This window comes from Periplaneta americana, chromosome 2 (assembly GCF_040183065.1).
Source record: "Periplaneta americana isolate PAMFEO1 chromosome 2, P.americana_PAMFEO1_priV1, whole genome shotgun sequence".
Classification (NCBI taxonomy): Eukaryota; Metazoa; Arthropoda; class Insecta; order Blattodea; family Blattidae; genus Periplaneta; species Periplaneta americana.
The window spans coordinates 108,637,394-108,653,297 of NC_091118.1; the positions used below are offsets into that span (position 1 = coordinate 108,637,394).

The 15,904-nt window shown below is 36.5% G+C and overlaps 1 protein-coding gene across 2 annotated transcripts in view; it reads right to left on the reverse strand.

Annotated features, from left to right (window-relative positions):
• LOC138694482 (tudor domain-containing protein 1-like) overlaps positions 1 to 15,904 on the reverse strand; it is a 186,411-nt gene that overhangs the window by 65,283 nt on the left and 105,224 nt on the right. For both annotated transcript variants that reach the window (XM_069818245.1, XM_069818244.1), the window contains 2 exons: positions 11,549 to 11,739; positions 6,538 to 6,711 (listed from right to left, as the gene is read on the reverse strand). In XM_069818245.1, the coding sequence (XP_069674346.1) occupies positions 6,538 to 6,711; positions 11,549 to 11,739 (365 nt within the window). The remainder of the gene's footprint in view (positions 1 to 6,537; positions 6,712 to 11,548; positions 11,740 to 15,904) is intronic.

The window sequence follows — 15,904 nt, forward strand, 5'->3', positions numbered from 1 at the left end:
TTAATAAGTCAATGTCTACAGAATCGAAGGCTTTGCTGAAGTCAAGTAAAGTCATTATTGTCAATTTACGTTCGTCCCGGGCCTCGCGTAGGTCTTCCGTGATTTTAAGTAATGCTGTACTTGTGTTATGTCCGGCTCTGAAACCTGATTGATAATAGTCGAGAAGTTTGTATTTGTTTAAGTATTCTGTCAGTTGCTTGTGTACAATGCGCTCCAATGCTTTAGATAGGGCAGGTAGGATGCTGATAGGTCTGTAGTCGTTATAAGATGTCGGTGTTTTGGTCTTGGGAATTGGGTGGACAAAAGCGAGTTTCCATTGCTGTGGGTAAGTCGAAGTCATAATTGAGGCATTGAAAATGTGGGTCACAGTCGGTAGTATTACGTCTATGATTTTGTTTAATAACGAAATATTGACGTGGTCTGGTCCTTCTGCTTTAGTTGTGATTCGTTTCAGGGCTTTCTTTACGCCAGATTGCGTAATATACCAAAAGTGAAATTTTTCCCTTGAGGGGTTGGTCCGTAGGTTTAAGAGTTCATCGATTGACTGTTGTTTGTCAATGGGGCTAAGGGTTATAGTGTGAGTTTTCGTAAAGTGGTCATTGAGCCGTTCCAGTGAGATTGAGTTGCCGTCTACCTGGATCTTTGTCTGTCTTAATCCCATTGTCTGCACATGTTTCCAAAGCGTGGAGGGGCTAGTTCCTGGTTCAGTAAGGCTGTATGCATGTCGGATTTTAGCATTCCTAACAGTCTGGCTGGTTCTGTTTCTCAGTTGCTTGTACCTGTTAAAATTAGTTTCGTTTTTGTCTCGTCTATATTTTCGATATGCCGAATCTCGTTCAGCCATCATGTTGCGTATGTCAGCAGTCATCCACGGCGCAGGCAGTCTTCTCACACGTCTAGTTTTTAGAGGAGCATGTCGGTCATACAAGTCTATAATAAAGTTATTTAGCTGTTCTATCTTCTCGTCCACAGTTCGCAACTTCCATATTGCGTCCCAGGGTATACGTAATGCGTCTTCTATTAAAGCAGAATTGTCAATACGTTTCAGGTCTCTATAAGTAGCTATTTTGGTTGTCAATTTGGGACACTGCAATGCGTATATTACATATATTATATCGTGGGAAGATATTCCAGACGCAGGTAGCTGTCCATGTGAGAGAACTTTGGCAGGATTATTGGTGATGATTAAGTCAAGGAGCGTTTCTGAGTAGGCGGTATGATGAGTGGGTTCAAGTGGAAGGATAGTCATATCACAAGCATGGAACATTGTCTTTAGTTGTGTCGTCTGTATTGAGTCAGCGGCAAGTAGATTTGTATTAAAATCACCCATAACGATTACGTGTTCATAATATGGCAATAGGTTCTGTAGGGATGTCTCCAGGTCAGCTAAAAAATTAACCTTCGGAGGCTTATAAACAATACACAGCAAACATTTCTGAAAACTAACTCGTATTTCTACGAAGAGAAATTCAGGGCAAGAGGAATATTCGCCGGGGGATTGGTGAATAACTTTGGGCTCGAGATCCGATCTGATGAAGGCTGCAACACCACCTCCCCGCTTATTTAAGCGATCGTTGCGAAGTAGATTGTATCCGTCGAGGTGAATTAGGGAAGAGGATAAAGATGGTTGAAGCCAGGTCTCAGAAATTAAGATGGCGTGCAAGTTTAGTGGGGAAAATATAGCGTAAAAGTCGTCAATGTGTGCTAAAATACTTTGAGCGTTTATGTGTGCGACTCGAAGGGCATTGGGGTGGAAAGAGAAAGCGGTCTGTAAGATATCTGCCGTCTGCTGGGGCAGGTTGTTACTGGTAAGGGGAGGGGAATTATGAAGGTCAGTGTCATTGTCAGAGACTGTCAGAATTTCCGTTTGACTAGGGTCCACTTCTACCAACTCTAAGAATATTACACTACTAGTCTAAACTACACTACTTCTACCTTTTTGTTAAAAGTTTCAATCAAGACTATCACTACTTTCACAACACTTTTCCTGTCAATATAAACTAACAGCTAGTAAGTTAATATTAAATAAGAAAGCAAAGCAAGAAAAAAAAATAAATAAATAAAGTAGATAGGCTTAAGTACTATGTAACTATAACTAGAATTAACAGAATTAAACCTTGTGTCGTGATACAAAACTCTCGACTTCTATAAGTTGCGAAGATCGCTCACAATAAAATTTAAAATGAAAAAGTATATCAGCAGGTTTCAAACAAGAGAGATTAAGACATATAGAAAAAAATAGAACCTAGTACAATTTAAACTGAGTGTACACCATAAAGATGCTGGCAAAATATCACTACAGAAAATTTTATTATGGTGGTAACGATGGCATCTTGAAGATCTCTCTTCAGCTTGTATTTTTCCTCCACTTTACAAAAGTTTTCGGAATGGTGCCTCTCACTCCGAAGAAGAGACCAGTAACTGCGATTTTTTTCAATGTTTTATTTCGATGATAAGTACTGAATTGTGGACTCGTAGATTTTTTTTCTCTTCATTCACTTCAGATGGTCGAGTGGCTGAAATTTCAAATCTGATTGTAGGATCAATTATTAAGTAAAACTGACATTTAATATTGCTGTCAATTTATTAAGAAAGTTTAATTCACTATATTATGCAAATGTAGTTTCTAATTTTAAATATTTAGGTTGTGACATGAGTTTTAACACTGAAAGATATAGATGAAAAAATTATTAAATATCAGGAAATTTGTGGAACAATTCAGAGAACTTTTAGAGACAAAATAAGAAAAGATATGAAAATAAAGTTCTACAGAATAATAGTCATACCTACACTGCTTTATGGTTGTGAAACTTGGGTCTCAACAAAGAAATAAATAAATAGGATTCAGATGGCAGAAATGAGAAGTAAAAGGTTTGACTGAATAAAATAAGAAATGAACAGATAAGAAGCAATCTAAATGTAGAACCTCTATACGATAAGGTAGTAGAATATAGATAACAGTGGGCTGATCATATAAACAGAATGAGTGATGAGTAGGGACTGGATTTTTATGTAATATCAAGGTGTGAAATATGTACATATTTATGAAAGAAAAATACGCTGAATATGTACCAAAATATGTAAAATCATGAAAATATTTAATATCAATATCTGGCAGGTATAGGATACGTAAGATTCTCCAGTTGTGATTTCATAGAGCACCCTCTTTTTTACTGCACACTTGACACATTACTATTTTCCCATCTGTAGTGAAAAGTTTTGAAAACTGGCAGATAAGTAGCAATTGTGGATAATGAAGAGTAGACTGTACATTTAAAAACAATGTTCAAAATACTTCATTTTGTGACAGTGCTCACATATCAAGTCAGCTTGAAGATGGCACATTTAAATAGTAAATTCGAAGTCACTAGACTAGACGGCAGTTCGAAGGGCGGTCGGCTCCTACATGCACCGTAGCATTTCTGATTTGTGACGTCACAAGCTTGCACAGTAGAACCAATCAGAATCAGTCTATAACAAGTACTTCCAGAGTTCGTTTATTCCTGTGTGGGTGTTTCAATACATTGAATAAGTAAAACTAACATTTACTCGTGTGTGTGCGTGCGTGCGTGTGTGTGTGTGTGTGTGTAAGATAAATAAATGGAAGAAGAGACTGTGAAAAGACAAGTATTGCACAGGCAGGCCCGGAAAATAGTGTTTAAGGTGTATAATTATTTTAAAAACGTTGACCTGCAGGAAACTGCCAGCCATCTTGATGCTGACTACAACATTGCCAACGTACAAGAAAGACTGCAGAAGCATGTGGTGTGGGACTGAGAACCGTGCAAAGAATATTATTAGTGAAGGAGAGAGTTTATGTTTGATGTCATGCTTAGAGTAATCAACGGCTAAAGTCATTATTGTCTTTTGATAATTTAAATTATCTCCTGCGCTATTTGTATTACACGTGCGCGTGAAGTATGATGTGGCAATGTTGTACGCTGCATTGCTCTCTCTATGTCTCTCTCGACGCAAACGCTAGCAGACTACCGTCTTTCCAATTGCAGTCGACTCTAACAGATGGATGTTAACTTCTAGAAATTCTGTGATCTTGATAATGAGGGAAGTAAAAGTAATGCTCCTAGAATATTACTATGTAACTTCTAAACACACACATTTATAAAGTTAAATGGGGTAGACCTATATTTATTGTTCTGTTAACTTGTAGCAGTTGGTAACAAACAAATAATAAACAAATAATTAAAATCATATTCTTCCAGTCTTTGCATTACATTGATGTCACACACTCTTTTAACTTCAACTGTCTGATTGGATGTTAGATCATGTATGTGATAGTAACTTCCACCAAGTTTGTGGGTCTCTGTCCCCAGTAACAACGAATTAAAGAAGAGAAAAATGCGTGTTAATCATTTCATGCAAAACTAGATAACAAATTTTCCAGAAATTACCCAAATATGTATATGTTTGTAGGAGTAGACTTATTAGTAAAACTGCAAGTTGACACCAATATCAAAATACAAAATTCCAGAAATTGTGCATTTCCTAATGTCCTACCACTTCTGAAAAAGAAATATGATGCGATTGCAAAAAGAGTTCAAAACAAAAAAAAAATTGGAACTCTAATTCTGTGTGTGGTATTCGTGTATGGATGTTTTTAGAACAGAAATAAACAAAAAAACTTTTACCACATCACTAACTTATAACAATTTCACTGTTAAAAAGAAACTTATTTTATTAAACACATTTTAGTATTGACGCATATTTTAATGACAGAAAGAAGCACAATATTTTTGTCCACACCAGTGACTTACAAAAGGGTTTTATTACTATTAAGAGACTACTGCTTTAATCAAATATCTAGATGTATTTGCTTCCATATCAATTCACAGTAGTTACTGTCCAAAGTCTGATCAAGCTGGATAGGAAAATTTTATGTTTCGAGTAATTCTAGGAGTATACATTGTAGTGACTGCAATAATTCTTGGAGTGTACACATTCATACTCTTTTGGATGTTATTGTAGGAATTTACACATCATTAATGTTCCATTTTTCTAGGAGATTATGTATTTAGATATGATAAACTAACATCTTATTAGAATTCTGCAAGACTGGCAGGAACATGTATAAAGTGAAATTCATTACCCCCAATGTTCCTCTAAACATATTAATTCCAAAAGTGCTGTCAGACAAAGAACTCCCATATTGATCTTGATACGCCATTCAAATAGTTCCTTTCAAATCCCTACGCCACTACATACCTCAATACACACGATTATCTAGGCCTCAGTTCTCTTAAAACCACCAACACACCAACACCAGCACATACAAATGTAAGTATTCGAATTCATTAAAACAATTACATCCTTCCCTCATATCAAATTGAAAAACATATTAATAATTAATATTCTTATTTATTTATAGAATATCTTCATTTATATACTTCAATAAATCTGATGACATGCAATAGCCATAATCAATAGGATGCCATCAAATTAGAGTAATCAACGTCAAACAATATCCATTTCATAAGCGAACGATCTCTGTAAGTAATCTTATAATAATTATTATCGCTGCCTTAAATCACTTACATACGGTATATTTGGTATTATAGCTCATCTAGTTATTACTAATTACTACGAATTATAATGTTGACTTTCTCTACTTAACTTTCAGTGAATGATTGAAATTCATACCTAACTTATGATTTATTTATTACGAAATCATCGTATACTCTACGACATCCATAACCAACGAGCATTCATTCAAATATCTCAACAAATCTGATTACACGTAACAGCAATCTCCAATATAAAACAACATTAGTTCATTCACGAACGTTTTTTTCAGTAAGTAGTCTTATAATAATAATTATCTGTGTCTCCATATAATAACTCATATATATTTTTGCACTTATCATTTCTCCATCTCAATTTTCAGATGAAACACATACATAACACACGAACATCAGCTACGCAAACTATCGTATATTCTATGACAATCCTCAACTAATGATTACTCTTAAAATATCTATTTTATCAATCATCATTATAAATTTTAAAATTTTAACATTAATGACAAATTTTAATCATAATTGTATATTTTATTTGTAACATGAGCTATATGTATAAAATATCCGTCCAATTCAATTTCAAAATCCAAAGATTATATCAATAATTATCCTGTATGTCATATTTTACATAAAGCTCATGAATCTCATGTATTGCATACATACATTGTTCTTTATTCTTTGTTATTTGCATAATTTATTATTATAGGTCCAGATTATATGTTTTTTGTTATATCTGAAGATGCCCCAAACGGCGGAAACATTCATATATTTTATTAAATAGCAAATAAACATTTGCAAGTTGATATGTCTTAAGATTGAAAATTTATTATATACTTATTTAATAAAGAACTCCCAGCTTAGCCTCTTTTCTGAAGGAAAAAACAAAATTTATTATTCTCGCTGTCACTGAATGGATTTGAATCAGCAGCAGAAGTCTATTAACAAGAATGGTTTAGTATTCCACATACAGTAGTAACAGAAACAATGAACTACTTCCTAAACTTACTTGTAGTATGGATCAACTGGAGCATTCTCACAGGCTTTGCAAAATTCTATGCAAAGCTTCGTGAACTTTTCTTTGATTTCAGGATATACAATGGTGATTGTGCAGTCGTCATCTGCAAGCTGTTTCTTGAATTCTCCACCACCGCTCATTCCAATCTTCAAGCCCTCCACTGCACTGTAACAAGAATCCATTTCTCCACTCTCTTTTCCAACTAGAGCTACAATATCTAGATACTGAGCTTCCAAATAGCATTTTTTTTTTTTCAATATTCATATTCTGACATTGGAACAAAAATGCCAGTTGTTTGCATAATTCCAAGAGGTTTTTCAGTATTTGTAAAGTAGGACACAGGATTATAGCAAATTATTTTCTAGATTCATGCTGGATTACAAGAAAACAAACCAATAAGTAAGTTATTCTGTCATTAGGTAATGAATCTTTCAAGTTATTGGATCACTAAATTACAAAGTAGTGCTTAACCCTTTCCAGTTCCATGTCGGGTGACATCCAATAATGGAATTTCTGCATTGTGGTCCGATGTCAAATAGCATCTGACACACTTCTTGAGAAGTTTATAAACGAACTGTAGTGTAGCGTGGGACGATAATTGTGTTAGTGTAGAGTGGAACCTTCCTCTGTGCAGTAGTGTTATTCAGTGGTGTTTAAACAACGATTTCTTCATTGTATAATAGTCGTAAATTTAGTGGAGTTATCGGTGTGTAGGTTTAGTGCAATGGCATCTACTAGCAAGGACGTGTTAATCGACACATATTAACATAACCGAACCTAACAAAACATTATGAGCCTAGGTTTCGTGATAGTAGTGATGATTCTGGTAATGATGATACAGGTGGAAGTGGTGGTGTAAGTATGGTGATGACACTGTTGATAATGAAGATGGTACTGTGAGTGACAACAATGACGAAACTATAGTGGTAATAGTGACGACGACGATGATGGTTGAATGCTCTGGAGTGATGATGATCATGACTTTAGTTATTTTTTTGCTATTTTTAGCCAGACATTGTTTCAAGAAATATAGTGACGATCACATAAGAACAGTTCCTAAAAGGCTAATTTGACCGTCTTCAGTGTTGCCAACTAATACCAAATATCATCAAAGAAGGTAAAATCACAATGCCATGTACAACAACAACAACAACAACAACAACAACAACAATAATAATAATAATAATAATAATAATAATAATAATAATAATAATATAGTATTAACAATAACGACGTCTTGCTTATTTACCACATCTCATCTTTATGTTGAGAGTTATTTTCTAAATGGTTCAATAATTTGTGAAAGATATATTTTCCTCCTGAACCTCTCACACATTATGTTTGCAATTAGTAGATTAATATTAAAATGTATTTTGTTTGGCAACATGAAATTCATTGCTTTGATTAAACAGTTTACAATTCACGAGACCTAACCTAAAAATGTATTTTGATCATGTGGAATGAATAGTAAAACTCCACAAATTGAATGCCACCTTGAAATATATGCTTAAGAATACTTATTCCTAATAATTTTGCTATTCTAGTTGTAATTTCTGTCTCCTTACACATAATGCCTTCATTATCTTCTTCCTTCACTTCATTATACATATGAACTATAGATTCCTGAAGCGTAACCTACTCTGAATGGCACATGCTTTCTATGTTGGAGGAATCACTGCCGAGCTATTTCCTCTCTTTGACATTATTGTAATACAAATCTAAACACGAGAGAAATTAATATTAAAATGTGACATGATATTCATATCGATTACCCCAGTGCATGTATCACTCTGTTTGCTATATTTATTTACACTTACCCAATTATAATCTTGAATCGTAACCACAACGCAACACACAAAATAACTATTGCATAATGTAATAGGTCTAATAATAAATTAAGCTTCCTTTATGAGAAGGTTGTCAGATTTGACAAAACATATTATATATAATTTGAAAATACACCTAAAAGGTAAAATGATTTACATTTGAAATGGTTTGTGAGTCGAATATACAAAATGTCAGAAAAATTTACACCTAAGTAGCGTATATGCTCATTTGCAGTTAAGAAAGGGGTAGTAGTATCATCAGATATGTTAGAATGATTTGAATGCTATATACTGCGAGAAAAATAATAGCTACGGATTTATTGACATTGATATCTAAACCAATCAATAACAATTGGTTAAGATAACTTGAAATTTTCATTATCACTCCATATAATTGATTTCTCAATAACTGAACTGATCTTTTGAGGGCATTAATGGCTATTTCCTTCACAGTGCTGTGTGTTAGGCCTAGGTTTTTACATTTGTTGGCACTCCCACCATGAGATCTATTACATCAATGCGGGACAGGCTATATTTATCTTTACAGAACAGGTTTGTTGGTCCACGAGTTTCTTTTCACTGTCCACCTCATATAGTTGATCTGCATGTGTCTCAAATCTGATGATGGGATCGAGAATGTATGCCGAGTTGTTCTTAATGGCAATGATATCAATTCACCGAACACTTCCTTGGGTGGCTAGTCTCTGCACCTCTTGATGGACTGTAAACCCTACCTCCTTCAGTGCCTCGGCCAGCATAGAATGGACAGCATGGTGACGGATGTTGCGAGGGTCTCACTATAGGGGCAGAAGCCAAGGATATGGGGAAGAGTTTCCATCTCGCTGAGGCAGCAAGTACAGGGGGTACCATCCCAACGTCTACCTGGTACAGCTCGGGCAGTAGTTATTATACCATTAAGTACGAGAAAAATTCGTACCGGCACCGGGAATAGAACCCAGGACCTCTCAGCTGTGCGCGCTGAGTGCTCTCTAACCAACTGAGCTATGCCGGGACCCGATTCACGACACCGGCCGAACTCCTCTCGTAGTATCGTGTTACGGCCTTACTGCCTGCACTTGAGATGATACACGTCATATATGTACAGGAGCGCATATTACATGACTTTATGGCCATATTCAACAACAGTTCCTTTAAACTGTTAACATCATATATGTATCAAATATGCATGAGGTCTTGCCCACCTCATTATATTTTGCTCGACTAGTATGACTAGTCAGTTTGTTTTTATACCATTAAGTACGAGAAAAATTCGTACCGGCACCGGGAATCGAACCCAAGACCTCTCAGCTGTGCGCGCTGAGTGCTCTCTAACCAACTGAGCTGTGGCGGGACCCGATTCACGACGCCGGCCGAACTCCTCTCGTAGTATCGTGTTACGGCCTTACTGCCTGCACTTGAGACGAGTCGAGCAAAATATGAGGTGGGCGAGACCTCATGCATATTTGATACATATATGATGTTAACAGTTTAAAGAAACTGTTGTTGAATATGGCCATAAAGTCATGTAATATGCGCTCCTGTACATATATGACGTGTATCGTCTCAAGTGCAGGCAGTAAGGCCGTAACACGATACGAGAGGAGTTCGGCCGGCGTCGTGAATCGGGTCCCGGCATAGCTCAGTTGGTTAGAGAGCACTCAGCGCGCACAGCTGAGAGGTCCTGGATTCGATTCCCGGTGCCGGTACGAATTTTTCTCGTACTTAATGGTATAAAAACAAACTGACTAGTCATACTAGTCGAGCAAAATATAATGAGGTGGGCGAGACCTCATGCATATTTGATACATATATGATGTTAACAGTTTAAAGAAACTGTTGTTGAATATGGCCATTACTTAATGTAATATGCGCTCCTGTACATATATGACGTGTATCGTCTCAAGTGCAGGCAGTAAGGCCGTAACACGATACTACAAGAGGAGTTCGGCCGGCGTCGTGAATCGGGTCCCGGCATAGCTCAGTTGGTTAGAGAGCACTCAGCACGCACAGCTGAGAGGTCCTGGGTTCGATTCCCGGTGCCGGTACGAATTTTTCTCGTACTTAATGGTATAAAAACAAACTGACTAGTCATACTAGTCGAGCAAAATATAATGAGGTGGGCGAGATCTCATGCATATTTGATACATCGGGCAGTAGTATTTTGGTGCTTGTTCAGATAACAAGTCCCATATAATCTGTGCGAAAAACTAAAGAGGAAATTGGAATTCTCAAAAGCTCTGTGCACTGTGTTTTGCAACATCATAATTTTCATCTTTATGAAACCCAGTTTGTGTGGAAACTGCACAGTGACGATACAAACTGTAAAGAGGAATTTTGTGATTGGGTAATTAACAATGAAATTAACAGTGCAGATATGTTCAGTAACGAAGCATGCTTCTACATGGTCATAGGAACCAGCACAATATTGTGTATTGGGCACAAGATTATCCCCACATAGCACAAGACACTCATACCAAAACAGATTCTAGATTAACAGTATGGTGCAGAATATAATGGACAACAGTTTGTTGGAGCCGGTGTTTTTTGAAAGATGTATCAACAGTGAATGAAATGTGCAACTCCTAACAGACAAGTTGAAACTGTATGATGATATCTGCCATTAGCATGTGTAGGAAGTTTTACTATCAACAAGATGGTGCTCGCCTGCATTTAGGTATACAAGAATAATTTGACAAGAACCTTCCTTCATGATGGAATGGCCTCCATAGTTTCCAAACACCCCCCCCCCCCGATTTTTTTTTTCTGTGGGACATCTTAAATCCATTATGTACAAACACACAACCACGTTTAAATGCAGATCTCAAAACATTCTCAACACAATATGTTACACAATGTTTGCATGCTCATATCCAAGTGTGCAAGAAGGGCATTGATTTTAGTATGTTGCTGTAATGCTTTCCCTTGGAACGAGTTGAAACCGGACTTTACATTACAATAACTACGTTACATACAAGACAGAAGTTTTGAGACAACCTATACACTGATCAACAAATACAGAAGCGATTACTTTAAAGAGTTTCCAAATTCTTATTTCTACACATGTGTACACAATACAATCCTCACTCCCAAACTAATGATTACTTTAAACAGTTTTCAAATCCTTATTTCTATACATGTGTACACAATACAATCCTCACTCCAAAACTAACACTTACATTGGTACTTGTTCTTTAACTTGAACATCACTCCTCTGCTTGGGTCGTGGCAAAGGTGTGTATTTATCTGATGTCCTATTAGGTGAAGTCGATACTAGCTTTGTTTGGTTATCTGGGCTGCATGGTTGTGGAACTGCCACAGGCTCATATTTTTCACCTTCCACATGGACTATGGTAACACCATTCACTGTCTGCAAATAAAATTATTAAGTTAACCAGAATACATCACCAATCCAATAAATACAGAAACATAATATCTAGGGTCCATTTCACAACGTTAACATATTACAAATCACAAGTAAACCAAAAACGAAATTTGATTGCAGCAACCTCAAATGTGCAAACAATGTTACAACCTGGGAAAATAATCGAAATTGCAAATGAAATGAAAAAGTTTGGAATAAATATTTTAGCCGTACAGGAAGTTAGATGGGTAGGTCATGGAAGAGTGGACAAAAAAGATTGTTGTATGTTTTATAATGGACCTAAGATACGAACAAGTAAGTGTGGGACAGGTTTTATTATGAATGCACAGACGAGGATGAGTTTTGTTTTGAAGCAGTAAATGAAAGAACATGTACAGTTAGATTAAGAAGCAATTTTAGAAATATTACATTAATTTCAGCATATGCACTCAATGCAAGAGAATAGTGAAACTGAAAAAGCAGCCTTTTATGATCAATTATACAAAAAGTGCGAAAAAGTTCCAAGCTATGACATGTTGGTCTTAGGCGATTTTAATGCAAAAATTGGTACTGAAGACTATTTAAAGGACATTACTGGGAAGTTTACATTACATTTGGAGACAAATGATAATAGAAAACATTTGAATCAACTGACAACAGTACACAATTTGATCATCAAAAGTACATGTTTTAACCATAAAATGATTCACAAAGGTACGTGGAAAAGTCCAGGGACCAACAACATAAATCATATAGACCACATTTTGGTATCCAGAAGATACAGCTCATCGGTACTAGATGTAAGATCATCAACAGGGCCAAGCTGTTACTCTGCTATGAAAAAAGATCAGACAAGTATAAAAAATAGGATTTAGATAAACTCCAAGATGTAAACCACAGAACACAATATCAACAAGTTCTAGAATCCAAATTGACTGCAGCTATATATAATGAAAATGCAGCAGTAGACGAACAATGGAAAATTATTAAAGAAGCTGTTTCGGAAGCTTCAAAGGAAACTGTGGGGGAGAAGGTGGGAAAACGAAATGAGGATTGGTTTGATGAAGAATGCCAGGAAGCTATAAAACAGAAAAACACTGATAGACTGCAGATGTTTCAGAGAAACACATGTTTAGCAAGTGACAAATACACAGGTTGTAACTTTAATAATGGCAAATATTTATTATGAATATATGAGTGATAGATCTGTGAAACTTCTACAGTTCTTCAATGTAGTAACCAGCATTGTCTACAACTCGTTGCCAACGATGTGAAAGTCGTAATATCCCTGTAGCAGCTCCTGTTCTGTTGATATTTCTGATGAACTGCCCTACTACCTGCAGAATATTGGGAACAGTCCGGAATCGAATGTCACGAAGTGGTCCCTTCATCTTTGGGATTAAGTCATAATCACAAGGGCTTAAGTCCGGTAAATGTGGTAGATGGAAAAGCATTTCCCACTCCCCAGCAACGATACAAATCAGCTACAGGGTGTGCTGTTGTGTTATCCTGCAAAATAATGGGAGAGTTCTGCAAAACGTGTGAGCACTTTCTTCACAACGCTGGTATCAGATTATGCTCCAAAAAATGACGAAATACTGTGCATTAACAGTATGTCTTGAGGGACGGTATGTGTTAAGATGACGCCATCACAATTCTACACAACAATCAGCATAACTTTCACCTTCGTAGGGGTACGACGCACCACTGTTTTGCATAGTGACCCGTAATGACACCACTCATTTGATTGACGCTTAAGTAGAGGTTCGTATGACCTGTCCCATGCCGTAAGAAGGCTTTCCTTCACAATCATAACGCTCCAAGTGAGTTTGAGTGGTGTTGTATCGTATCCATCGCTGTGCCTCCATCAAATCCCAGGGAACCCACCGAGATGCAATTTTTCTCATTTTTAGGCAATTCTTTACAATATTCCTATCTCCTGCGCTCACTCACATACCGTCTGTCGTCGATCGTTGTCTAATAGCGCAGAAACAGCTTGCAATTCCTCTTCACTAACACTCGAACGACCCGGCCGAGCCATGTTTTTCACGTGGTCATGCCCCTCATTGAAGGCTCGAACCCACCTCGCCACAGTCCTGTATGATAAGGCCATCTCGCCACATGCCTCAACAAGACCGTCATGTCATAACATTGTCATGCTGTACGACCACAGACAATGAATTTTCAGCCAAGATCACTGTTCCTGCTTTGTAAACATGGTGAAACACAACCGCTTAGAACTGTAACTAACAGGAGACTAACTTAGAGCTTGCGCTGTGAGTCAGACGGAAGAGTCCTTTTAGGGAAAAGGAGGGCAGATATAGACTAACATGTGGTAGAAGTGACAACAATTAACTCCGTCTCATTTTGCTTTTACAGCAGTGTTGCCACTATTGAAGTTACATCCCATGTATAAAGGAAACTAGGAAAACAGGAACAAAAATAGTAAGGAACAATAAGAAAGCATGCCTTACAAAAGAAATAGAGACAATTGAAATATTAAATAATCAAAATGAAACTAGGAAATTGTATCAGGCTGTAAAAAAAATAAACAAGTTTTTTCAACCTAAAATGGTCATATGCAAGGATAAAAATGATAATGTAATTGGAAATAATGAGGATATACTTAAAAGATGGGTGGAACATTTTGAAGAAATGCTTTGCTTTACTTACTTATTTACTGGCTGGCTTTTAAGGAACCCGGAGGTTCATTGCTGCCCTCACATAAGCCCACCATTGGTCCCTATCCTGAGCAAGATTAATCCATTCTCTATCATCATATCCCACCTCCCTCAAATCCATTTTAATATCTTCCCATCTACTTCTCGGCCTCCCTAAAGGTCTTTTTCCCTCCGGCCTCCCAACTAACACTCTATATGCATTTCTGGATTCGCTCATACGTGCTACATGCCCTGCCCATCTCAAACGTCTGGATTTCATGTTCCTAATTATGTCAGGTGAAGAATACAATGCGTGCAGTTCTGTGTTGTGTAACTTTCTCCATTCTCCTGTAACTTCATCCCTCTTAGCCCCAAATATGCTTTAATAGAAAAAATGAACTAAATATGGAGAATACAGAAAAAAGAGAATATATGACAGTGAATCAAGAAATAAGTACCCAGATGAACTAGATGTAACAATGGCAATAGAGAAGCAAAAGAATAATAGATCTCCTGGGGAAGATTCCTTAACAGCAGAATTGTTTAAATACGGTGCATCAAAGTAATAAAAACAATGCATAAATTGATTGTTAACATATGGGAAAATGAGAAAATACCAACAGAGTGGAAAACTGGCCTTATCTGCCCAATATACAAGACGGGTGATAGAATGGATTGTACGTATGAATTATAGAGGTATTACATTATTAAATATCACCTATAAGATCCTATCTTACAAAAAATAAATAAATTTGTAGAAAATATACTTGAGTATTAAGGTGGATTCAGACAAAACAGAGATACTACGGAACAAATCTTTGTTATGAGGCAAATAATGGAAAAATGTTATGACTAACATCCTCTACATATTTTATTTGTAGACTTCAAGCAGGCCTTTGATAGTATTAGTAGAATATAGAAAGTGGGATTCCTAGTATACTTGTAAGATTTGCTGAAATGATGTTACAAAATAGTTAAGCTCGAGTGACTCCAAGAGGATTAATGAGTCAAAATTTCGAAGTGACAACCGGAGTAAGACAGGAGAGGGTCTGTCTGCAATATTACAGTATTTAACTATGGGTAAAGTGTTGAAAGAACTTAATTTGTCTGGAACAATATTATACATAGCAAGTCTGTGTCTATGCAGACGACATTGTTTTGACAGCTTAGATAAAACCAAATATATGAATTTTTATTATTGTGATGTACCAAAGTACTGTACATATGATACATCTGTGCAGGAATTCTACATTACCATATGATGAAGGATGGGTGGACAGGAGAAAAATTCACTGGAACTCGAACCCGGGTTTTCAGCTCTACGTGCTGACGCTTTATCCAGTAAGCCATACAGGATTCCAGTTCTGATGCCGGATTGAATCCTCTCGGTTTAAGTTCCACCTCTTTCTCCACTCCACCCATACTTCATCAAATATATGAATATTTCAGTGAGTCATAGTACTAATCCTAATACAAATATTACATTGGGAAATTATACTTATTTAGGAGTT